Below are 26124 nucleotides of genomic sequence, written 5' to 3' on the forward strand. Positions count from 1 at the left end.
CATCCCAACCCAGCCTACTTTTGCCACCTGCAAAATTAGGGTGTGTTTGGTTGCATCAAATATTATGATATTTCATGATTAATCAAGTCTAATTTGGTGCAAATTTTCACAAGATTTCATGATATATTTTTGGCAACCAAATACACCCTTACTAATAAGCTTGGTCGAAACTTTTTGTGGTCGCTGCTCGAGAATGCAAAGTGTCCTGCAAATCCATTAAAAGTACAGTGGTCTGCTCCCACCTTTCTTGAAAAAAAAAAAAAAAAAATCACTAATAAAGGAATCTTTTCAAACATCAAAATTAAATCATAAAAATTCTTAATTTTTTACTCATTCGAATAATTTCTAACAATTCAACTTCAAATTTCACTTCTTGGGTGAATATGGAGGGTTCACAATAGATCGTGCAATTGCATCTGCCAAGGTTGCAGTGAAGTTGGGATCTCTAGTTAAAGATGCTACATACTCAGCCATGTTGTTGTTCTTGTTGTTGTTGTTGGAGGTGGTGGTGTTGGTGGTCTTGTTGTTGAAAATTTGAGTAGGTCTATTTATTTCTTGATTGGTCCCACACAGGTTCAAATCAAGGGTGATGGTTGATCGAAATGGATTAACTGGAACAGGATATGCTAAACTAGGGTCTGAGCCATGTAGTGACGAAGTCGAGTATTTGGTTCCACCAAAAAGCACATGAGTGTGCTCACCTTCATATGTTGCCATGAGAATTGATTTATCATCCGCGCATCTTTGCACCTGGAATCCAATGTATTAAAAGAGGGTGTTAGATTCTAATGCAACTTCTTCGCTCCATGTATTAAATAAACTCGTATTTGAAAAATCAAATGCTTACCGATTGTTTATATTTTGTATGATTTTACATGAAACATATTCCAGACTGAAATAGCTGATAACGGATTTGGCTGGTTGGGCTGGCTGTTGGATAGAACTGACTACATAAATGAGTCCGATCTAAGTTTTAAAAGATCTAAATGTTTATATACTCATTTTCCTTTTTCAACCACTTGACATATGAGATAAGGTGTCATTTTTCTCTTTTATCATGAGTTTTTTTTTTTTTTTTTTTCAAACAGAAGCTTCATTTCAAAAAGGAGCAGATTACAGAAGCCAAATTCGGGCAGGGGAGGCCAGTCAGCAAAAAAGAAAAGGCTGGGCTGCCTATCATATGCTATACAGGTTGAGAGGTGAATAGTTCTCTAACATTACCTAAACCTGATTTGTCTAAGAGCACCTGCCCCCTAATTAAACGGGGGAGGGAGGGGAGATCATGAAAATGGAGAGAGGATTGGTCCTTGCTGCCCATCTTTTATCATGAGTTTATGGTTCAGTTGATACCATCATCCTTGTCATCATATCTTTGTTCCTCGCTTTCTTCTTCTTCTTTTCTTTTTTCCTTTTTTTTTAAAATTATTTTTAAAATTTTTGTGGTCAGCTTTACCTATTCTATTCACCAAAATTCCTATCTAAGACTCTATCTGTACTACGTGAAAATGTAAAAGTAAAAGCCCTTCATACCCTTCTCATATTTTGTACATTGATCTCAAATTCCTCACCGGCGACTCTCATCCTTTACTCATTCAAACCAAATCAACCACATGGATTTACTCATTACAATCAAATAAACCTGTAAGGGGAAATATTTAGCTTATTTTTTCTCACCTCACTCTATCTCAGAAATCATATACTTGTGCTAATATGGGGAAACCATTTTCATCATACTTTATTCTCCATGGGGTTATTTATTTATTTATTATTTTTATCATTTTACACTAGGATTAAAGCAGAGAATACATTTAAGTGCAGGCAAGTGTGCCTAAATCTACTTAAGTACGGTTTGTACATGCATGCACTTAAAGCACAAAGCTTTGTATTGGATTATTATGATTTTGACTATTTATATCCGTCCTTTGGTCTTCCTTTTACATTCATAGACAATGATTTCTTTCATAAGTAACTTTTCTTCTTGCTTGAGTATTCCTATATTTAGAAGCTAAGTTACCAGCGTAGGGGCGATGACCACCTTTAAACATTTCTTACTCAAGACAAGACTAGAGGTTGCCATGGGCGAGGCCAATGACCTGGCCCTAGCCCTATAAAGCTGACCCTGTAAATAAAAGATTTAAATCATCAATGGTTTGAAATAATCCAATCAAAATATCTTTCGAGACCCTTCATTGTCCATGAGTCTTGTCATGGAAACTGTTCAACCGACCATTGAAACATGACCCCGATCCAATTAGTGTCACATGTAAGGTGAACGAATTAGCGTGTCTTTAAACCATGCATGCACACATTCTTATTACATAATGGTGGCCCACTTGATGATTGGAATGGACCAATGGGGCTATCCATTCATCATTAGCCCAGGCCGAACATTGGGCCAAGAATTCAAGCTCAGGCCTAATATTCGAGCCAAGATTAAGGGCCAAGCCTTGCCCCCTACGGGGCCAGGCCACACGGTCCATTGCCATCCCTATTGAAGACTTCTACTGTGTAATCCAATATTTTGACTTGAATAATTAAAATTAGAGGTGTCAAGCACGTATGAGTATTTAGATGAACCATTTGTTTGTAGGGAGGATTCACGGCGTGGAGCATCCCATGGCATCCTTTCTTTCAAAATTGCTAGGTGCGAAATCCCTTCATATACGATGTGACACATTGAAAATTAGCACTAGAGTTGAGAGAGAAACGTACACCCTTGGATTTTATTTATTTATTTATTTACGGAGCCCACTGTGATTATCATATGAAATCTATTCCAACCATTAGATGTGGCACCATACTTTAGGCCTGGGGCCTAAAGATCATACCCATCCATGATTCAGGTGGGGCCCACCAAAGAAAACAAGTTGGAGGGTGAGCATTGCCTATACACCTTTTCCAATTGTGTGGTCCATCTGAATCATGTATGGAGCTGAGTTTTGGGTTCTGGCCCACAAATTTACCTCCTTAATTTTATATAAAAGGTGGGAGCACTCCACCGACTGGATCCTTAATTCAGCATTTTTTTAAAGTCATCCATTTTCCCCCCAAGCCATGGTTGGAATGGCTGCAATTGCATAACAAAAGTGATTCTTTAGAATCATAAGCAATCCAAGGTGGTCTTTAACAAATAGACTAATCAAACTATTGTTTGGACTTACTTTTGTGTAAATGATCTTGACTATCCATTTTTATGGTCATTGATCAAATGGTTAATTTGGTAGATCATTACAGTGTCTTCGTGGTAGCCCATGAAACATGAGTTGGACCTAAATAAATAGTCTAAATGAATGGAATGTAATATCCGAGTTCCGAATACAACTAGAAGCACTATTACTTATCCTACTCCACAGGAGTATTTCTCGTCCTTCAGCTTTTAAGTGAGGTTATTATTTAATTAATTAAGCCATTGGAATAGAAAATACTAGTTAGATTATGTTAGAATGGCTTACACATGCACAATAATAATAATAATAATACTAATAATAAGAGAGAGAGAGAGAGAGAGAGAGAGATGGTCCCATCTTTTGCCACCAATATATCACATGTAAAATAACTGATTTTGCAAAAGGTAGACTATAAGACCCCGCTGGAAAACTCTCACACATTCTAAAGATCTCTCTATGTAGAAGATGAGCCAAATTTTGCTAAATATCCAGAATAACATCTTGAAAATATCTAGTCTATGTTAATCTACCCCACCTATTGCAAATTGATGCCCTCATCGATCACCCATCCATGAACTTCCACGCTTGTTTCTTGGATATATAGTTATACCATGTTATCTTGTCCTTCTTGACTCCCTCCATTAACTGTAAGTCTGAGGTCATCCTAACATGGGAACTCTCTTTCCACACATAGGCACCATGCATGGATATCTCTTATCCAAGATGCACATCACGTTAGATAAGGGCATAGGCATATCCCACACCTTTCTTAGGAAATCCATGCCTAAAATAGCCAAAGTCATCCACTAGAATTGTAGAGAGACTTGTCTTGCGGAACCATCCACCAATGCATAGTCCACAACCCTACCCACACCTTGAATGGGTTTGGCTTCTTTTTCTTTTTCTTTACTAAACAGATAGCCAACATCTGAACTTTGATTTAAGAGAAAAGGATAAACAGACTAGCACTTCGGGCAGGCTCAACAAAAAAAATCACGAGCCTCTCGTATCGTATCTCTCCCTTATGTCCCTCACTAAAGAAATTAAAAACTGCACAACGAAGCCTAAACAAACGGCTGCCAAAAAAGATCCATCAAGCAAAACTTCCAATTCCATTGACTCCCTTAAAGGGGAGGTCTCGTAGGATTTCCTCTTCCTGAGAGCTCTCAACTGGCATTGTCTGGGTAATAAGACCCATATTCGGCCAACCTCCACACCCCATCCTCGCAAGGGCTTCTGCAGCTGAATTTCCCTCTTGGAGGGTGTGGGAGATTCTGAAGTTAAAAAAATTTGATATTCGACGGATAGAACCTAAATGGTACCATACATTCCAAGGGCCAGCCGCATGGGAGTTGGAAACCTCCTATGCAATAATCCGAGAGTCAGTTTCCGCAATAGCATTAGATAGGCCCAATTCTTTGCAAATATTGAAACCGTCTAGCAATGCCTGGCTTCTTAATTAACTTCCTTGATTTTGCTAATATACATACTAATTTCAAACCTAGTCACTTAGCCTCCTCACTTGAGATGAAGTTATGGGTCACACTTTTGCCAACCATAACGAATGAAGTTATGGGTCACACTTCCTGATACACATGTCCAAATACATAAATTCCTAAGTGCCTTGACCTCCTTTGCAAAACATTCAACAATATTATTCCTGGCTCCTCATCTTCCCTACTTGGATCGAGTTCAATTCTTCTTTTGTGCTTGAAAATCACCATCATGAATGAAGAAAGTTCAACTCTTCTCCCGTCTTTTAGGTTACCATTTATCATATCAAGGATTTGCATCGACTTAATGATTGATTCCTTATCACATCTATTGTCTTTCTTATCCAACTTCATATGGAGAGTGTTGAGAGCTTCTCTTCGTGCAATCCCTTGCCGAATGAAGCCCATCCTGAAGCATTGCCCTATAGTTTGGAGATATCTCGTCTTTCCTTATAATGGTAGGAACCTGTATCTTCTTCTCCCCTATTGTTTCCTTGACCACCCATTATAGATCTTCATTCAAAAGAATGACCCCTTGTGGACTCTATTAAACTTTCCGCCCCTAACATTGGCAAAGCAAAGGTCCTATAGAACCCCTCATTCCAGTTACTATCAAGCTCAATGTTGTATGGGCGGTTCTCCTGGGTGGTTCTCCTCTGTTTTGTCTGGGTCCGCAAGCCTGCTATCAGGCTCCTTTGGCCAGTCTAGTTCCCTTCTTAAATTTTTATTTTTTTATTTTATTTTATTTATTTATTTTTTTTTTTAGCCTTCTTCTTCTCTCTTCACATGATAGGTGGGCCCTGTCAACATGTGGGGTTCGCCCGAATTACCAAGATGTATAACATGTGGGTTTCGCCCGAATTACCAAGATGTATATCCTTTTTTATCAATACAAATTAATGTGGGTTTCACATGATAAGTGGATAGATTGTCGTGCATTAATTAATGTGTGAAATTCATGAATATAAGATAAGTTGATGAGTAAGTCTTCACGATGTCCTTGGAAACTCGATATTTGATATAAAGGTCACTGGCCAAGGGAGAGTTATGGTCCATGGATGTCGGTACCTGATTATACTTACAAAAATAAATAAATAAAATAAAATAAAGTACCTGATTATACTATGACCATCATATTTTTTAGGATAGACTTGTAGACATTACATGATGAAACGGATGGTCATCCTATGTGAGGGGACTAACTTGGGAAGGATGGAGAGTCTTCATTATTAAGGGTTGATTTGGTGTCTATATGCCTTACCACCTTACAGGGGAGTGTGAGTATTCTATGGATACATGATCATGTTGGACCTTTACTTGCATCGGTGGATCAAGATCAAGTTACTAGTTTAGGGATTAATTAGCTAGGATTTTAATTAGATGATGGTACATGAGAAGTTAAAAAACAAGCAGTTGTCTTAGACATTATGAAATCAACCCTGAGAGAAATGGCGATTTGGGGGTCTTTCCTTTCAACCCTATTTTGCTAGAGAAGATGAGTGGGCTCAGCATTTTTGTTCGAAATCTCTTCTTTGACACCATTGATGAAGATCTATTTAGGATTTTCGAGAAATATGGGAGGATTGCTGATGTTTTCACCCCATGGGATGAGCAGCTTCATTGACCTAGAGGTTATGCTTCATCAGGTTCTGCTACACCACATATGCTTACACGGCCATAGGTGTGCATCAAGGGAAGATGGTCGATGGTAGGATTCTGACAATGGCCATTGCTAATCCTAGAAAGCCTAGCAAGGCCTCCAAACCTTTCCCAACCCGTGCTGAGATTCAGCCATGCTTTCATCAGGTTCCACTACGCCATAGATGCTTACGTGGCCATAGGTGTGCATCAAGGGAAGATGGTCGATGGTAGGATTCTGATAGTGGCCTTTACCAATCCTAGAAAGCCTAGCAAGGCTCAAACCTTTCCCAACCCGTGCTGAGATTCCAACCCCCCCCCCCCCCCCACCCAAGACCTTTAGCTCCCTCGTACCTCCACATTGCAGAATCCGCTAATCACTTTACCCCAAACCAACAAAACAGAGAACGATGACCTGCCCCTTCAGCATCCATCTACCCCCCCAACACCGACCAACCTCACCTTCATAGCTTATCCTAAGGAAGTTTAGAGAAAGTTGAAAGCACTGAAATTGGCCTTTATTACTCACACTGAGAATCCGGAAGTCTAGTTGATCCATCTCTCACGTACTCTAGATGAATCCAGGTATGCGGCGTCCACGACTGACATCGCCCAAGTGAGCCCAAACAATTTCCTCATTGTATTCGAATCAAGGGTTGAACTAATCTCTTTTTACTCAGATGCGGAGCTCCACTCTAAGATGAAAATCTCGTTGGTGGAGGCTTGGAATCCAACTGCAGCTCCAAATTAGGAAGAATCTGGTTAACATTGTATGGAATTCCTGTTCAGGCATGGTTTAAATCGGTTTACAAAGGGTTAGGGGTATTGGAGGTTGAAAGATGCTCTACTCTAGGGCTGGTGCAGATACGGGCCAGAGTAAGGGTCAAACTATTCCCTGGAAGAGATACCTAGAAAATTAGAAGGCTGGTACTGTAAGACTCAAAATTCCTGATTATGGGCATTTTCGACTCTTTTGACTCTCTAATAGAGGGAGAGGAATTGTGGCCCACCATATCCAAGCCAGCATCTATGTCCACCAAAGAGTGGGTGGAAAGAGCGTTCCATCACCCTACGGCCCCTCCCCGACATGGTCAGGGACATGCCTTCCCCGTCTCACAATACTACGACACCCAGTATGATTTCTAAATCCCCTCTCATCTCGTTGTAATCCTCTCGACCATATGAATGTGAAAAAGATCTTGTCGACCCCATGTCATATACATGTTTGTGTAAATACCTCTAAGATTTTAGAGGGATTTGAGGCCCATCCTCACGATGCCATTGTGAGGCAAACACCCATACATTCTCATATTGATGTCCTAGGTAACCAAACTCCCTAGCACTCTAACCAAATTGCCCAAGCTTCCCCACATGTCCCACTCGCCCACACCCAAAAGGAGTTTGCCCATAACCTTAATTATCTCACTCAGCCACCTCCCACATGCCTTGAGCCACATTCCCAAAATCCTTTCTCACTAGGCACGCTATTAGCTCTCCCTACCAAGTAGATAGATCCATCTCGCATTCCCTAGCTCCTGCCCTCCCAGTCTAAGCATCAACATATAGCTTCCATCTGGGGGCCCCTCATGGTTAGGCAACCAGAGATCAACAAGATTCAGCCCCTGAAGTCGCCTCCTAGAGGAATATCCTAGAAGGCCTATCGGAAGGCTGCAACCCTCTCAGGATAGGGACAACATCAGATGAGTCAGAGGAAAACTTAGACGCGACGACCTGGATTTCCTCCCCGCACCGTCCAATCCGTAGGACAGAGGTAGCAGGGGATGTTCAACTGACAACTTATCTATCCCCATTTTTCCAGAAATCTTCTCCTCCACACACCAACCCTCAAGCTCTCGCTACACTCGTAAGTCCCATAATTCTAGACCCGTTGCAGCCCAACTCCCCTTTAGTTCTCATCCACTATAAATTAAAAAAAAAAAAAGCTTCTATGGATGAGGAGTTAGATCTTTTCAATTAGTCATCAACTCCTAGAGACAGTTTTGCCTTGGGTGAAGCTCACCTCCAAGGGTTACGTACTTCAATAGAAAATATTTCATTCCTTGAGAATGGGACTAAAATTGATGACCCAAGAGGGGAAGCAAAGAACATACCACAAGATAACAAACAAGAAAGCATCACGCTTTGCTCAAGTCAGGGATATCATGCCCAAGAACCCAAATAAAACCTAGGACAAGAGATTGAGAAGACTCAAACATCGCAGCACTGTGCCTGAGCAATCCTTTAATGGATAGTGCTCTAATATGGAATACCCAAGGGGTGGGGAACAAACCCACTATCTCATCTCTCAAATGGTTAATTAAGAAAACTAAACCGAACATTGTTGCTATCTTAGAGCCTATGTTGAGGGACGACAGACGAGTTCACATTGGTCTCAGTTTAGGATTTCACTCTTCCTTATCAAATGCGGACCAAGGGGGTAAGGTCTGGACTTTTTCAGATTCCTCAGTAGTCATCAATGTGGTGGCATCTTCCTCTCAGATGCTCTCCATCAAGGTCATTGCCAGGGGTAGTGCAGATTGGTTCTTAGCATCAATGGTCTACACTAAGTACTCGAGAACTAGGCGCAGATCACTTTAGGACCAACTCGCAGTGCTGGCAGTGGGTTCATCTGTTTCTTGGCTAGTTGTGGGTGATTTTAATGCGATCCTGTCCTCCACTGAAAGAAGAGGGACTAGCCCTTTTAACTCGTTGAGCACTTCAGATTTTGCAGATGGCCTAAACAGGGCTGGCCCTTTTTATGTTGGTTTCTCTGGAAGCAAGTTTACATGGAGCAACAATCAGAACAGTAGAACAAGGGTGTGGGCTAGATTGGACCGTGTTTGTTGTAACAACTCTTGCTTATCAACTTTTCCCTCCTTTCAGGTCCATCACCTAGCCAGGCTGAATTTGGATCATGCCCCACTCCATATTTCCTATCCATCGCCAACCGCCACATTCCCAAAACCCTTCAGGTTCCAACATATGTGAATGGCTCACACCTCTTTCCAAGAGGTGAAGAGGCCTAGAAATCTGACATTGCAAGGGATCCCATGCTAGTTCTTCATAGCAAACTGAGGAACGTGAAGAGGGCTTTAAAAACTTGGAATAAGGAATTCTTTAGGAATATTTTCTAGAATATTGTTAGGGCTGAGCGAGAGCTTGTAACAGCTAAGGAGGCAACCTAGACCTCTTCTTCTTAGGAGAACAATCATAGCCTTTAATTTGCAAAAGATAATCTGGCCCATCTGGAACTATGTGAGGAGATCTACTGGAAACAAAAATCCAGATTGCACTAGCTCCAAGAAGGAGATCAAAATACAAAGTTCTTCCATAACATGGCATTTGATCGAGCAAGGAGGTTGAACATTGATGAGATCCACTTGGAGGATGGCTCTATGGCTGCGGATTAGGGATTGATCAAGAAAGTAGCCACTGATTATTTCTCTTCCCTCATGTTGGCGGGTGTCACTACTCTCGAGGGTGATATGCTCCAAGCTATCCCGCACGCTATCTCCTTAGTCGATAATGACTCCTTGATGCAATTGCCGTTGTATGATGAGGTCATCGAAGCGGTGAAGGGCCTCATACCAGATGGGGCTCTCGGCCCGGATGGCTTCACGGACGCATTTTTCCAAGGTTGTTGGGATATAGTGGGAGTTGATATCCTCCAAGCAACTTCATCCTTGTTCAGAGGGGGAGCAATTCCACGGGCTTTTACCGCGACCTTGATATGCCTAATCCCAAAAACCCTGGCTCTTAAGAAGTTCTCTAATCTTCGCCCTATTAGTTTGTGCAACTATGTTAAAAATTTCTAAATTTATGGCTGACAGGCTTAGTAGGTTCCTTCCAAAGACCATGTCGTTTGAACAAGGGGCTTTCGTTCAAGGGAGGTCCATAGGTGAGAACCGCACTCTTACTTAGGAAGTCTTCAGATATATATATATATATATATATATATATATGTATGTATGTATATATGTATGTATGTATGTATATATATATATACGTATGTATATATATATATGTATATGTATGTATGTATGTATATATATATATACGTATGTATATATATATATGTATATATATGAAAGCTAGAGAAGGGAATATTCTTATCAAGCTAGACATGGAGAAGGCATATGACAGGCTGGACTGGGGCTTTCTCAAGGTGGTCCTTCGTCGTTTCAGTTTTATGGATACCTGGATTGCTATGGTGGAAAGGTGTTGGAGTAATTCCTGTTTCTCGGTTCTTCTCAATGGTGAACCTTGAGGCTTCTTCTGCTTGACAAGAGGTCTCCGCTAGGGAGACTCCATCTCCATGGGCCTTTTCATCCTTGCTTCTGAGGTTCTAAGTAGAGGTTTTCAAAGATTAATCAACAGTGGGTCCTGCCACCTTTTCTCGCATGCAAGAACTGTCCAGTGATTTCCCACCAGCTTTTTGCGGATGACACTTTGCTTTTTGCCAACGGGGGCAGTCGCTCCCTATCTTAGATTACTTCCTTCCTTGCCTAGTACCAAAGAATCTTAGGCCAAAAGATTAACAAACAAAAGAGTTTTTTAATCCTGGCAGCAAATTAATTAGCGGCCCGTGTCAGGTTAGCCCAAAGGACTCTCGTCTTCAACCAGGGGACTTCCCCGTTCACCTATCTAGGGGTCCGCATTTTCAAAGGGTAAGCCAAGACGGCCTATTTCCATTCCCTAGTCAAAAAGTTTCAAGGCAGAATCTCAGGCTTTTTTTTAAAATTTAAAGATGGGCTCACGCCACCGATTTTATTAGAAGAAAGAAAACAGATGTATAGCCCTTCGGGCTGGCTCTAACAAAAAAGAAAGGAGCCAGGCCTATCGTATACCACGCCTAACTGACTGACAAACCCACACAAACATGAACAAAAGGGACGGCCAGGGTTAGCCAGGTAAAAGGACCCCAAAACCACTGAAAGAAAACAAGGGGCTGGTCGACGCTGACCTCAGGTTCTCAAGTAACCCAAGCCCGCCATATCAAGAACCAAAAGACCCCTAACCTTTCTTGGCAAGTCCGACCGAGAACAATAGAACGAATTACCGCATCCTCTCCCAAGCAGAATCTCAGGCTGGAAAAGTAAGATCCTCTCCCAAGCAGGCCGTGTGACGCTCATCAACCATGTGCTAAATAGCATCCTGGTTCACATTATGGCTGCTTTGGACATCCCTTATACCATTCTTCCTGATCTAGAAAATGCCTATGCAGATTTCTTCTGGGGTTGGGATGGGGATCGAAAAAAATGACATTAACTCAGCTGGAAGCACATTGCAGCCCCAAGGGATGAAGGGGGGCTGAGTATCAAAAACCTGTTCAACGTAATGCAGGCCTTCAGAATCAAGATGGCCTGGACCATCACTTACAAAGGCATTGGTAGTTGCTGGGCTGGCTTCTTCAAGGCTAAATACCCGTCCTACATTAGCAATGTGAGTGGGGTAAGTCTCTCCATCCATGCTTCACCCATTTGGAAGAAGATATGCAGTCAGTTTCGGGTGGTGGCTGACCATTGCTACTGCATTATTGGAAGTGGTCATTATAGTTTCTGGAATGCCAATTGGTTCGGGTTGGGGCCGCTCTTTGATTGGTGTCTTTAGCCTCCTCCAACGCCCAGCAACCGCGTCGATCATTTCATCGGACCTAGCGGCTAGTGCGACCCTAATGGAACTCGCCTATTTCTTCCACGGCTGGTCATGGACCACATTCATGATGAGGGCTTTTACATCTCTCCAGTCGAGGACAAGCAGATCTGGATGCCCTCTTCATCAGGGAAATTTCAGTTAAAATCGGCGTGGGAGATCTCTAGGAATGCTGACGATAGGAAATCGTGGGAGAAATGGGTGTGGCACCCCAAACTTCCTCCAAAAATATCGCTTCTAGCTTAGAAGATTATCCACAAAGCAATCTCAGTGGAGACCAGAACTCAAGACAGAGGGATCCAACTAGCATCCAAATGTGTTTGCTGCCCCCACCCGATTTCAGTCGAAGGTGGAATCCATCGACCACGTCTTCTCCACAGGTAATTCAGCTAAGAAGATCTGGAACCACTTTCAGCCCCTTGTCAACATCCCCACCTCTTATCACATCTTAGCAATGGGCAGAGCTGCAAGGTGGTGGACAACTGCTGCCCAAAAGGACCGGCTACATATTTTGAGGGGCATTACCCCCATATTGATATTCTAGAAAATTTGGCTGGTCAGGAATAGTGCACATTATGATAACTTCGGTTTCCTTGCAGATAGGGTGATTGCAAAGGTCCATCACTGGCTCTCGCGGATAACCCCTCTCCTTCCTCTCCCCAAGGTCGTTAAGCACTCCTTAGCGGTCGCTCTCTCTTTCCTCGGCTTGGACGAGGCTACCTTGACTAATAAGAAGACCCGAGTTGTGAAATGGATCGGGTCAGGGAGAGACTGGATTAAAATTAATGTGGATGGTTCTTCCATTGGGAACCTGAGCCCTTCTGGGGGTGGTGGTGTGGGTAGATGAAGTGAAGGGAATTTCCTGTTTGCCTTCTCTTCAGCCTATGGTTTAGGCTCTAACACCCGCACTAATTCAAGGCGATGGAAGGGCCTATCTCGATGTGCAAATTTGGGTTTCTCAAAAGTGGAAGTGGCAAGTGACTTTAAATCCATTGTTACGATTCTCTCCAAGGATTTGGATTTAGCATGGTCCATTTCCTATTGGAAAGTAAGGGTTAAGGCTCTTATGGGAGCTCTAGAGGTTAGTTTTGCTCATACGCCTAAGAAGGCAAATGCGGTGGCTGACAACCTAGGTCGGAGGGGTAGTGCGACTCAGAACAGTATCTTCTTCTAGACTATAGCTTCGCTTCCTAGATCCACTAGGGGTCTAAATTTTTGGATAAAACGGGCCTGGGTTACATGAGGGACGTCCCCCCCTAAAGCTAATTAATCCTCGTACTCAAGGATGTGGAGGGGTCAAGATCTTGATTATATAACTTTAGCTCTTTTTGTGAGGTTACCATATGGCTATTAAAAGTGGATATGGATGGGTACATCCATTAGTGTCCTTTGATTCTAGCATAGGCCAATAAGGGATCCATTTTCGATCAACATGAGAGAAGTTTTATATTGAGGGGTGTGTCTGAGTGGATGCTAATGTCCTTTGCCCTATTTTTCTTGGTGTTTGGTTGCATCACTACCTATGTTTATCGTCAAATTTGTGTTTTCATTTTAGATAGTTATGTGATAGGCAAGGCCCATTGTTTTTTTTTTTTTTGGAGCCCCCCTGAAAGTTATATATTTGTTTCACTTGACCAACAAAGTTACAGGTGTTACACTCCTAACTTTCTCAAAAAATAAGGGATCCATTGGTTTATCCAGAGGCATGTTTACGATATCATCTAATAAATCAAATCTGAAAGTAAGGTATCAATGACATCTAACATGAAGTTCAATGTAGAGAAGTATTTTAGTAAAAATAATTTTATACTATGGAAAATTAAGATGAATGACATCCTAGTTTAGCAAGGATTGGAAGATGCACTCTTTCAAAAGCAACCAAAAACCATGAAAGAATAAGAATAGTGCAAGTTAGATAAGAAACCCAAGATCTTAATCCAATTGTGTCTAACGGAAGAGGTCCTTTATAATGTTATGAGAGATAAAACTATAACAAATATATATATATTGGAAAGAAATATTTGTATTCATGTCATAAAAAAATACAGCTGAGAAGGCTCATACAAGTATTTCAAGAGGGACTACTAGGAAAAGGGAGGTAAGCCCACCTATCATAAAGGACAATTGAAAAAAAAAAAAAAAAAAAAAAAAAAGAAAGAAAGAAAGAAAGGACCTAAGTCTCTTAAATCAAGCCCAAGCCCACTTTGTCAAGGAACAGGAGACCTCGAATGGAGGGCAGGAGCTCTCTCAACGACATGAACTCCCTGGTACGTTGCGTCCCACTCTTCAATCTAATAAGCCCATCTGCCACTGAGTTCCCCTCTCTCGGCATCTGAACAAGGCTAACCTCCATTTTACTCTTGACGGACTCTATTCTTGCAAACCAATACCACATTGGGTAAGTGGAGCATTGTTGAGGGTTAAATATTACATATTAGACCCCAGTTATTGCCTGAATTTACGAACATGGTATTGTTTAACGGCCTAATTTAATCTTGTTTGTGATGCAAGGTGTATTTACGAGCTTGGACTGAAATAGGGTGCGAAAAGGCTGGATTTAATGCTTTGATATCACCAAGTCAAGGGACGGACCCCAGGGGACTGAGATCGATGAATTTATATGCCAGAGATTCGAGAAAATCACGCCACTCACATTAGACGGTTGTCCAGAATGCAAGATCATAGGGTTCCCACCATCCGTTCGACTTGAGACTTCATATATGGCTTGAGGACCATAAATTAACCATACAAGTCAAATTTCAGCCATTTTATCCCTATGAAAATGACCTAACGGATAAATCATCCCATAAAACAGTGATTTAGGGCCCGCCTGGTATCTGGATATGCTTCAATTTTGGTCCTAACTGTTAAAATAAGCTGAGAAAAGAGATGGTCGGAGAAGATTTATCAAAAACATCAAGGTGGACCCTACATGTATGGTACGAGTGCACAGAAGGTGCATAGCTGTGGTGCACCGTACTGCTGGGGTCGGTCAGCGGGCGCTGACCCGACCCAACTTTTGCGTGAGAATAGCGTCCGCACCATGCAGACGCTGATCTGCATTATGAGCCCCACTCATCATCCAGTTTGATGATCCAAACCGTTCAATTGTCTTATGAGGTGGCCACGACCCTACTTAGGTAACCTTTCGAGACCATGCAAGCTGTCGAAAAATCCTAGCCGTTAAACGTAAGATGGACAACATATTAGACGAGCTCATGGGCCACACTAAAACTGCTCCAAAGACACTACTTCCCGGACGATTTTTCGTCCTAAAACCAATGGGCGGAGTGGATTTTCCACCTGGCTTTAATAAGAGGGCCAACACACATCATAGCATCACTGCGTCGCCTTTATTTCCCAACAGAGGCTGTGGGTGGTCATTATGGGCCCCCACTCATTGTCCATAATGCCAATCAGAGCCATCCATTCAAACCAGTCAAGGATTTTAACTAAGATGTAGGTAACCTTTTTCTGGAACACACCTGATAATGGCCGCGAGCTCTCAGATTATCCGTCTCGTTGTCCAATGATCAATCAAGGTGGGCCGCATTAATGGACGACCAAAACGGACCATCTCCGGTCGAAATTTCGAGGAGAAGCCGGTGAACGAAGTGGATCTCCTGTCTGAATTCAATAATGGGTCCCACCTGGAAATCAGCGTAAGAAATTTATTCCTGCTGCGATTTGGACTGTGAAGAGAGGACGGTTCGTCCGACTCTAACCACACCACCATTCCTTTTCTATGAAAGGAAGTAAGAGAGAGATCTACATGATTTAGGGGGACATGGGCAGTCGTGGAGGCCAAGAACGAGAGAGAGTGGTTTTAGAGTTTTTTATTTTTACTATTCTTTTTATTATGCTTTTTGAGAGATCTAGGCCATTCATGTCAGGCTAAATCTCTTAGACAGGGCTAAGAGGTGAAGCTTGTAGCATGATTGAGGTGTTATCTTTGCTTTGATTTATATTTATTGAACTCTCATGGATGCTAGTTTGATTATAAGGAATGTTTTTAGTTTTAATGGCTTTTTTTTATAGTGCATAAACTAAGCTCATCAATGGATTTAGATTATTCTCGATCCATGACAAAGACCCAGGTTTCGACAACCATCCAAACAATGAAAAAAAAAAGAAAAAAAGAGGACCAGATTACCTGACCATGATGTCCCAGAGAAGGAGATGAGAGATCTCGAAATGAGATGAAAATGTCGGGTGAGCAGTGAGCACAACCAACAGCACAGAAGCAAGCCATTTCTCACAATGTTAGGGTCACAACTCCAAGACATTAGATCAAAAGCAGACCATTGATTTGTGCATAATCTAAGCTCATCAATGGATTTAGATTATTCTTGATCCATGAAAAAGACTCAGGTTTCGACAACCATCCAAACAATGGGGGAAGAAAAGGACCAGATTACCTGTCCATGATGTCCCAGAGAAGGAGATGAGAAATCACAAAATGAGACAAAAATCTAAGGCGAGTACTGCCTTGCTTGAACTAACTAGCCATTAGGTGAGCATGTATGTACTCGATCGCGAGGATACAGGAATCGATCTTATCAGCCTCTTTGTCCGGAATCTCCAGCTTGAACTCCTCCTCAAGAGCCATTACTATCTTGACATTGTCCAAGCTATCCAGGCCTAGATCCTTCTGAATATGGACATCCAGAGTCACCTTGGAAGGATCGACTTTTGGGAAGCTCTTGATGACAAATAGTACTCTCTCGATCACTTCCTCCTTGTCCAGATGATCGTCTCCATGTGATGACAGCCATCGATTCCACGCCTGGGCCCACCTCAGTGGGGTCCGATCAAGGGTTTGAACGACAAGGATGCGAACGTGCCTCGGCAACGCACCTCTTCACGCCATCTCTCTCTCTCTCTCTCTCTCTCTCTCTCTCTCTCTCTCCCTCCTGATTTTGTCCCGAGCACTGCTTCAATGGTTTGTTGTGACTCAAATTACAATAGATCTGCGATAGCTTGAGATATTCTCTTTTCATGTATTGAGATTGTGAACTTGGGAACCCTAGTGTTCACCATCGTCTCATGGGCATGATTAGGTGATGGAATCCTTCCTAACCTTCACAATTCTCTTATGATTGGACGTGAGATTGGTAAATTGCTATTATTTACCATTATCTCCTAGGCATGGTTAGGTGATGGAATCACTTCCAAATCTTCACCAATCTTATCTGTCGATGATTAGATCCATGAGAAGTTCAGAGATCTGACAAATTTCTTCTTACCAATTGGATAAGATAGAACTCTGATTCCAATTGTGTCCTTGAATCAATGAAAGGTAGCTTCCCAATTGCTACAAGTGGATCCTTAGCACCCAAGTTTCCTACCTCTAAATTCTTTAAGTTTTAGATTAATATTTCACCATTATTCCCTTAAATTCATTCGATTTAGATTTCATCTTAGTCTAGTTCTAGTTTTACTTAATTTCAGACGACGTACAAGTTTCAATCCCTTGAGATTCGACCTCGGTCTCACCAAGTTTATTACTGCATCACAACCCTATACTTGGGGAGTGAACAAGCATGTTTATTTGGAGAGGGCACAATGGTCGACTTAGAGTCACTTTCAACCATCACCTTGGAAATTCCTTTGTCTGCGCATCTAGAGTGGCCTTCCTGGATTGCCCTAGTTTCGGCCCTAGAGCTTGAACCGAATACAAAACCCGATGAGAACACAAAAGAGAAAAACTCCGAAATTGTTTTTAGCCACTCCACCACCTCCTTATGGGCCTAGATTCCCCAGCGCCGACCCATCAACATTTAACTTTATCCAACATTGGGGGGGTTATCCCATTTGACCACCTGGAAAGTCGGTAGTTTGGTCTGGTTGCGAATGATTCCCGCAAACTACAGATATATTGCCATAGATGGGTTTGGAGCCTTAGGAAGCGGCAAGATGGGCCCAACCAGTCTGATCCAATGGAAGGTATTATAAATAACCGCTGATGGCTGAAGCATGTGCCATCGAAGCGGGCCACGTTTCTTGCCTTCCATATCTCCCAGAAGATGAAGATCGGCATGAGGCCCTTCAAAGCGGGAAATTTATTCGAGTTTGTAGTAGTAGCCCACCAATTTCTAGACATCCCAACTGCCGTTGAGGGGTGGGGCCCACAAATATTAAAGATCTACCTGAAATGCCCCCACACCTGTGTTGCCGTTACACCGGAGGAGAACAGGTGGTATATCAGATATACGGGCGAAACTAGAGAACATCTATGCAAAGAAGTCTCTTAAGTATCTGAAGTTATAATTGTTTAATCTTAAGATGACGGAAGGTACCGACGTTAAGGCCCACATCAGTAACTTTAATAGGCTCATTTGTAAATTGCTAGATGTGGATAAGACAATGAAAAATCAAGATCAAGCATGCATTATATTGAATTTTCTTCCAGAATCATATGAGTCGCTTAGAGACTCTTTGTGCACCGGTAGACCGTTATCTCAATACTTTAATCAAATGTGATGAGAAAGAAAAGTGGTGATGTGGGCGCTTCTACAAATGCATTGATTATGAGGTGGAGGAATTTTGAGCAAGATAATAGATCTTTATGATCGAGATCCAAATTCACGGGAAATGGCAAAGGGAAGCTTAAGTGTTAGAATTATGGTTTTATAGAGCACATGAAGAAGGATTACCAGAATCCTAAGTAGATGATGGAGAAATCAGAGAGTTTTTTTTTTTTTTTTAAAGAAAATATATATCATATATCATCGCAAAATGCTGTACAGCTTGATTCAGGATAGACCCGATAGGCCCCTGCTATCGTAAGAGTAAAAGCTTAAGAAATGAATGAAGAAGTAGTGGGCGCAAGTTAGGCGGTACGAATGCTACCCAACCCGATTTTATCTAAGAAGATAAGGCCGTAGATTTTGGCTGGGAGGGCAAAAACCTCTTGAAAAATGAGGTTCTCCTTGCCTACACTTCCCATGCAAGCCAGCTCATCTGCTGGGCAATTGGCTTCTTTGGGGCAATGTGAGAACTAGACCACAAAGGAATGGGAGAGGGCGTAAATCCTTGTACGCCAATACCACATGGACCATGATAGGGAGGCACCTAAGATGAGGGCAGATATCACAGATAAGGAATCACTAGCAATCTCAACATGCATCAAGCCACGATTTGCATAGAGGCTTAGCCCATCAAGGATTGCTCGGATTTCAGCACGAGTGTTAGGTTAAGCTGTACAAATGCTACCCAACACGATTTTATCTAAGAAGATAAGGCCACAGATTTTGGCCATGAGGGCGGAAAACTCTTGAAAAATGAGGTTCTCCCTACCTGTACTTCCCATGCAAGCCAGCTCATCTGCTGGGTAATTGGCTTCTCTGGGGCAATGCGAGAAGCGGACCACAAAGGAATGGGAGAGGGCGTCAATCCTTGTACGCCAATACCACATGGACCATGATAGGGAGGCACCTGAGATGAGGGCAGATATCACAGATAAGGAATCACTAGCAATCTCAACATGCATGAAGCCACGGTCTGCATAGAGGCTGAGCCCATCAAGGATTGCTCAGATTTCAGCACGAGTGTTGGATCCGAATCCGTAGGAATGAGAGAACACGAAGAGAGTATTGCTGGCCTCATCTCTAGCTAACCACCCCCCCCCCCCCCCCCCCCCAACGAGGAGCCCATGTTACCCCGCGATGATCCATCAATGTTTAGTTTGATCCAACCAAGTTGCGGCCTAGCCCATTTAACAATAGGAGTTGTTATGAGACTAGGGCGAGTGGGCATGCGTAAGGCATGGAGGGTCGTTGATGGGATACGGTTGACGGAGCCATTGGCAGGGAGAAGAGGGCTCAGTTAGAGATCCAACGATGGATGTTGGCTAAAATGACGGAGATTGAAGAATCGAGACCATCGAAACAAGCTACGTTCCTGGCTCTCCAGAGCTCTTGGAAGATGAGTACTGGCATGAGGTCCACTATGGGCTGTATCTTTGGGTTGGAGGTGGTCGCAGTCCATCGGAGAGAGGCCATGCCAACATCCATTGTAGGGGACAGGTTGCCCATGCCCACGGCCTTGACGAAGTGCTCCCAAAATGCCTTAGCTTTGGAGCCCAACAGAAATAGTTTTTTTTAAAAAAAAACTAAACTTCCTCTACTTTCATTCAACAAAAGGGGCTATACAAAACAGGGGGGCACCACAAAAAGAAACGGGCTTCACCCCAAAAGGAGCCACATTCGGGCAGCCACAAACACCTAGATAGGCCGCCTATCATATCCAAACTAAACACCTAAGCTAACAACTCCCCCTAAAAAAATTGACGGAGAAGCCACAAAGAGAAGGAGAAAAAAAAAATAGAAGGTGGTCAATGGATTCTGTCTTGAGAGTTGATGGAGCGGGGAAGCAGTTGCATCTTGATGCTAATGGGATACCCTTGCTTTAGATTCTGACATCTATTGGGATGGCCTTGTGGATGAGTTTCCAGGTCAGTAAGGACAGCTTGGGAGGCAATTTGGCATGTCAAACCCATCTCGATGAGGTCTTCTTCTCAGCTTGGAGACGGAGAATCTGGGTAGCTATACTGACAAAGAATTCGCAGGAAGAGGAGGGTGTCTAGATGCGTTTGTCGGTCGTGAGAGAGGTACAAATTTCTTCATCCCTGATATGGTTGAAGACGAACTGGGGTAGCAGGTTGCACATGCAAGGAGAAGAGACTACCCCAACCAGAGGGCCCTATCAGATCCTTGATTGATGCCCTGCAAAAGGGACACAAGGATCGGCTCGATTACCCATTCGAGGAGGGGGCTCGGGCTAGACCAGTTGGTCTTATAGAAGTTGCAGTCACCTCTGCCCACCAACCAACGAGAGTGGGGAGATAGCAGCAGGGTGAGTTTGTGAATATGTTTCCAGAGGGGGAATGCAATAGCGCACGAAGGGCCTGAACCTTGCCTTTGCACGTCAGATTCATATTTGGCTCTGCTGAATTTAGCCCAACAACTGGATACACCACAGTGCTGGATCATCCAAACCATCTTAAGGAGGAAGGCTTTCATAACTGTTGAGAGGCTTTTTATCCCCGGGCCGCCTTTCGCTTTTGGGAGAGCAATTGCTTGCCAGTTGCATCAATGGCATCTTTTTCTGGTTCCCTCCTAGCCCTATAGGAAGTCTACAAAGGAACTTTGAAGGTCTTTTAAGATGCTAGTTGGGACATCCGTGGAAGCTAACACATGGATAGGCATCCCGAATAGGACGTGGTTAAGAAGTGTTAACCTACCAGCCTGTAAGAGGATTCTAGCTTTCCAACTGGCTACCTTGTTGAGAGTTTTGATAAGGAGTGACAGAAAATAGGCACGCCGAGGTCTGCCATTGAAAATGGGGAGGTCCAGGTAAGTGAAGGGAGAAGAACCGCTGTTGAAGCCCAAAATAGCTGAAGTTGATCTCTAACGTGCACTGATTGGTTTGTTGCCATGTTGAAGAAACTTTTCTGACCATTAACACGTTGACCTGATGTCCTTTCATAGTTTTTGATGAAGTCGTCAATACTTCTGAGGGATGATTTGCTACCATTAGGAACAAAATCGTGTCGTCAGCAAAGAGTAGATGCGAGATGACTGAGTAGTTCCTACGGGTTTTATATGGCTGACATTGACCATTAGATATGAGCTGCACAAATCCCCTGCTAAGAGCCTCTGTTGGCAAGATGAATAGGCCTGGCGATGTGGGGTCTCCCTGGCAGAGACCTCTAGAATATTTGAAAAAGCCTGTAGCTTCACCATTAATTAGGATAAAAAACCAGCAGTTGGACCAGCAGTTTTGAAGTAGACTAATCCAGTTTTTGTCAAATCCAAACTTGAAAAGGACTTTGGAGAGAAAGTCCTAGCTGAGTCTATCGTAGGCCTTCTCCATATCTAGCTTTAACATGATATTACCGCCCCTGATTTTGTTGATATCGCTGAAGATTTCCTAGGCCCACGTGCAATTTTCTACAATGGATCTCCCTTTAACAAAAGCTCCTTGCTCCAGCGAAATGATTTTAGGTAGAATACACCCTAACCTGTCAGCAAGAATTTTAGAAAAGACCTTATAGATACAATCACAAAGGCTGATGGGGCTAAAATTAGAGAATTTAGTTAGGGAGACAAATTTAGGGATGAGGCAGAGAAGAGTAGTCGAGTATGCTCGAGGGAGGGCCCCCATCCGCTAGGAGGGACATAACTGCGACATGGACTTCCTCGAGGGAAGGGGTAGCTAGGAGGGTGCGATTGTCCTAAGAGGATACAGCAGGGGCAATGCTATTTAGGAAAGAGTTTGAGATAACATTGGGTTCAGCCTGCAGAAGTTACTCGTAGAAGGCAATGGTCTCCCGCTTGATAATATTCTCATCATCTGTGCGTGATTCATCCTGTAGCCTTAATTCCAGAAATTTTTCTTTCCACACTCTGCTTGTCGTCAAGGCATGGAAAAACTTGGTGTTTCTGTCTCCTTTGGTAAGCCATTGGATTTTTAATTTCTGTCTCCACAAGATCTCCTTGGAAATCTCCAATTCCGAGATTTGTTCTTAGCAGATTGGAGAACTTACTAGGAACTGGGGTCGGAGGAGTCTTGGAAGGCGAGTTCTGCCGATGCCAGATCATCCACGGCTTGCTGCAGCTTAAGGAAAATATTCCCGAAGATTTTCCAATTCCAATTTTTCAGGGCTACTTTTACTCTTCTCATCTTACTGAGGATAGAATACATTGGGTCCCCCATGGAGTCTGATTCCCAAGCATTCTTAACCAGCTGTTAGAAGGAATCATGAGTGGTCCACACCTACTGGAATCTAAAAGGTTTTGGGACTAATGGACGAAGAGGTCAACAATATGAAATCTATTGAGGAGACAAGTGGTAAAGAGGCCAACACTACGAAATCCAGTGAGGAGACAAGTGGTAGTGACGTGTTGACCGCATTAAAATTTAAGTATTTCAGTGATGAATGGATTTTGTATACAGCGGCTTTGCATCAAAATTCAAGTATTTCAAATCATCTTACATGTGCCACATGTATGATGCATAATCTAGTGGCACAAAAATGTCCAAAGGCACTCGATTAATTCCAATGTTTATGCTACATGATGTTTATGAATTGCAATTATATTTCAATATGATAAGATGATCAGTGGATTCCTCCAAGAAAGAAAATCCACATGATTCCCAAGGACAATGTTTTGGTGTATTAGATTTTTCTTTTTTCGAGTTATAGTCACAAAAAAGTCTATTAACCTTCAATCTCCAATAAACTGGTGTACTCTATCAAGCAATTTTCTCAAGTACCATAGAAGTTCATTAATGCTGCAGAATTCAGGAGAAAAACCAAATCTCCATATATGTATTACATTCATTACCAATCTACCTTATGGGTTCATCCTTAACTGAAAATATTTTGATTTTGTAGAGTAAAATTTTTTTCTTCTTATTTAAAACCATACAATGGAAATTAGTAGGCACAAAAAGTTCGGGTAAATCATTTACCTTTTTCTTGACAGGACAATCTGGAGTGGTAGAACACCTAAAATAAGCCCGCGGATATGGATTATCTTTAGTATTCTTCTGTCCATACTTCTTCCATTGATAACCATCTTTCACTGTCTAAACTCAAATAAATAAATAAATAAAGCAGAAAAGAAAACAGATGACTAGAAAACCAGCGAAAATACCAATTTAATGATGAAAATCAATCCTATTTTTAATAAAATGAACAAAATCTTCAAAGAAACTTACTAAGCTAGTGTCCGCATCATCAGTTCTGATAAAGACCTGCGACGATTTTGCTCGCATAGTTTCCCTTGCCAGTCTCTTGATTGAATCTTGGCTAGAGGAACTCTCAGCCATGGTGCACATCTCATGTGTCCTCTTCTTGTTCAACTCGTCTTGAATAATATTGCATTTATTGCTCATCACACTAATGATATGTTTAAGGTCCTGGTTCTCTCTATATAAATGCTGTAACTTCGCTTCTAGAGCTTGCACCTTAATCAATTGAGATTGAAATGTACTTATGGTTCAATTAACTACAAACGAGTGTTCTCCCCAACACATTCAATAGCCATAGACTTAAAAGAAAAAACAAATTTTTATAAATATAATTCGTCATAGATATGACATTACTTTAAACAGAAATTTAGTAGTGCGCACTCAAGGGAACAAAAAATGACTTGGGTGCATCGACGCAATTTCAAGAAAATTACATTAATCTAGTGAAATTTTCAAGAAATTTGAATTAATCTAGTGAAATTTTCTGTAAGCTTCTTCTTCTTCTTTAATGAAGTTTAATGAAGTGGTAGACTGAGTGAAAGATACCTCGTTTCAACGCTGAGGTCTTGGTATCGATTCCCTAAAGGGGGTGGGTAACAGTGAAGTGTGAACTGACAGTGGGTGTACTAACAAGCTAACCGGAAAAAACAAAAATAATAATAATAATAATAAATAAATAAAAATAAAAATAAAAATTCACTCCATTAAAAGTTAAAATGTTTTTGGTAAGCTGGTTACATCAATTTCTGCCACTTAGACCAACCTAATGTTGTATTTTATCCTTTGCAGCAAATGGGTGGCCTTCAGAAGTTAAGAGAACTAGAGTAGTCCTTTTCTCCTCTTTCCTTTTTTTTTTTTTTTTTTGCACAAAAATGCTTCACTTTTTTCTTTTCTTTTTTTCTTTCTTTCTTTTGAGATACTTGAATTACATTTTTAAGCTAGATCTGTTAAAAAGGAGAGATTCTAATGCCATGTGCTTTTGAATTTGAGTTTCTCTGCTTGTTGGCATTGCCAGTTTTGTCCTCCTTGGTCATGCCTGGATTGGTATTTGTTTTCAGAAGCTCGGAGAGAGACGCACAATGCGTGGAATTACACTAGCATTTCTCACAACACCAAAGAATATCACCAAGGGAAATCTCTTTCTTGGAAAAAAAAGAAGAAGAAAGAAAAGGTTATATCTATGAATATAAGAGGCATATCTCTCTCTTTCTTTTTTTCTTTTTTTTCCTGAACGGAAGAATATATTCACGAGGAAAAAGCTTGCAAACGGGTGGGCATCTCAGAAAAGGACGATGACCACACCTATCAATATAGCTCAAACTATTCAGTCCTATGAAAAAAAAAAAAAAAGACACCCCTAACTAGCATAATCTAGAGGGATTAAGCCCCTGATATGGATTAAGGTGGCAGGGGCCAGCAGCCAAAAGGCAAAGCAGAAATCACAAGTTGATGAAGCTATATCCGGCCTCCCCGGCTGCCTAAAGTAGAGGATCCTGAACTGGGAGGAGGACCACTCAAAATTCCAGACGAATATACTGAACTATGTATAGGTAAACATACTTGAATTTCTCAAAATTGTTACTCTCTCTCTCTCTCTCTCTCTCTCTCTCTCTCTCTCTCTCTCTCTCTCTCTCTCTCTCTCTCTCTCTCTCTCAATTATTGTTAATCTCTCTCTGTTAAAATTGTTAAAACCTATCTATATATGTTTCTTTCTTTCTACCTGTCTAATCTATTTAATCTATGTATAGGTAAATTAAAATTAGTAGCAGCAAAGCCATTTAAGATAACTGCATATTAATCAAATTAGAACCGCATCCCTTCCTCCTCTCTCCCTAACTCTCTCCCTCTATATCTATCTTTAACAACGAAACTATTTAGAATGACTTCTATTAATGAAATTATAACCATCTCCTTCCATTTTCTTTTTCTTCAAGGAAGCAACATACATTCGGGTGGGACCCACAAATAATCCAGGGAACCACCTATCATATGAACCCATATACAAACCCAACCACAAAAATAAAAAGAATGCCCGAATGGAGGAAAACGCAAAAGCCCGAAAATGGAGAACAGAAGTTGCCATGCAGCATCTCCTTCCAGTGTTCTCTTGCAGCATCTCTCTAAGTGGTTGGCCAAAGTATAGAGAAAAACAGAAGCTTCTAGAGGTTCCAATATCAAGAAAATAACATAATAAAATAAAATAAAATAAGAGAAAACCCTACATACCTTTTCAATATCAAAAGCATTTTCTTGAGTGCCCATGATTCCTTTCTCTGGTTCTCTTTGATTGCACTCAGAATGAGAAGAAGACCAGCCAATAGACAAGGCTAATGGTATTTATCTGATTTTTAATAATATATCTTCTTTGGTTATGGAAACAAAGGCTCTCTCTCTATAAAGACTGAAGGGGGAAG

General features: G+C 41.8%; 1 protein-coding gene and 1 pseudogene across 1 annotated transcript; both read right to left on the bottom strand.

Annotated features, from left to right (window-relative positions):
* Positions 1-366: 366 nt before the first annotated feature.
* Positions 367-26124, bottom strand: LOC131216974 (WRKY transcription factor WRKY76-like). Its single transcript, XM_058211631.1, has 4 exons — positions 25937-26124; positions 23678-23926; positions 23429-23545; positions 367-750 (listed from the first exon to the last, which is right to left on the bottom strand). Exons 1-4 carry the CDS (start codon positions 25970-25972, stop codon positions 367-369), a joined length of 786 nt encoding a protein of 261 aa, XP_058067614.1. The 5' UTR covers positions 25973-26124.
* Positions 16146-16820, bottom strand: LOC131216975 (acyl carrier protein 1, mitochondrial-like; annotated as a pseudogene).

This window comes from Magnolia sinica, chromosome 10 (assembly GCF_029962835.1).
Source record: "Magnolia sinica isolate HGM2019 chromosome 10, MsV1, whole genome shotgun sequence".
In the NCBI taxonomy this organism is placed as follows: Eukaryota; Viridiplantae; Streptophyta; class Magnoliopsida; order Magnoliales; family Magnoliaceae; genus Magnolia; species Magnolia sinica.

Excerpts from the sequence above, each read along its gene's own strand:
- LOC131216974 (XM_058211631.1), bottom strand. The coding sequence starts at position 25,972 with ATGGGCACTCAAGAAAATGCTTTTGATATTGAAAAG. Across the intron at positions 23,546-23,677 it reads ATGATGCGGACACTAGCTTA|ACAGTGAAAGATGGTTATCA; the intron begins GTAAGTTTCTTT and ends ATTTGAGTTTAG. Across the intron at positions 751-23,428 it reads ATTGTCCTGTCAAGAAAAAG|GTGCAAAGATGCGCGGATGA; the intron begins GTAAATGATTTA and ends ATTGGATTCCAG.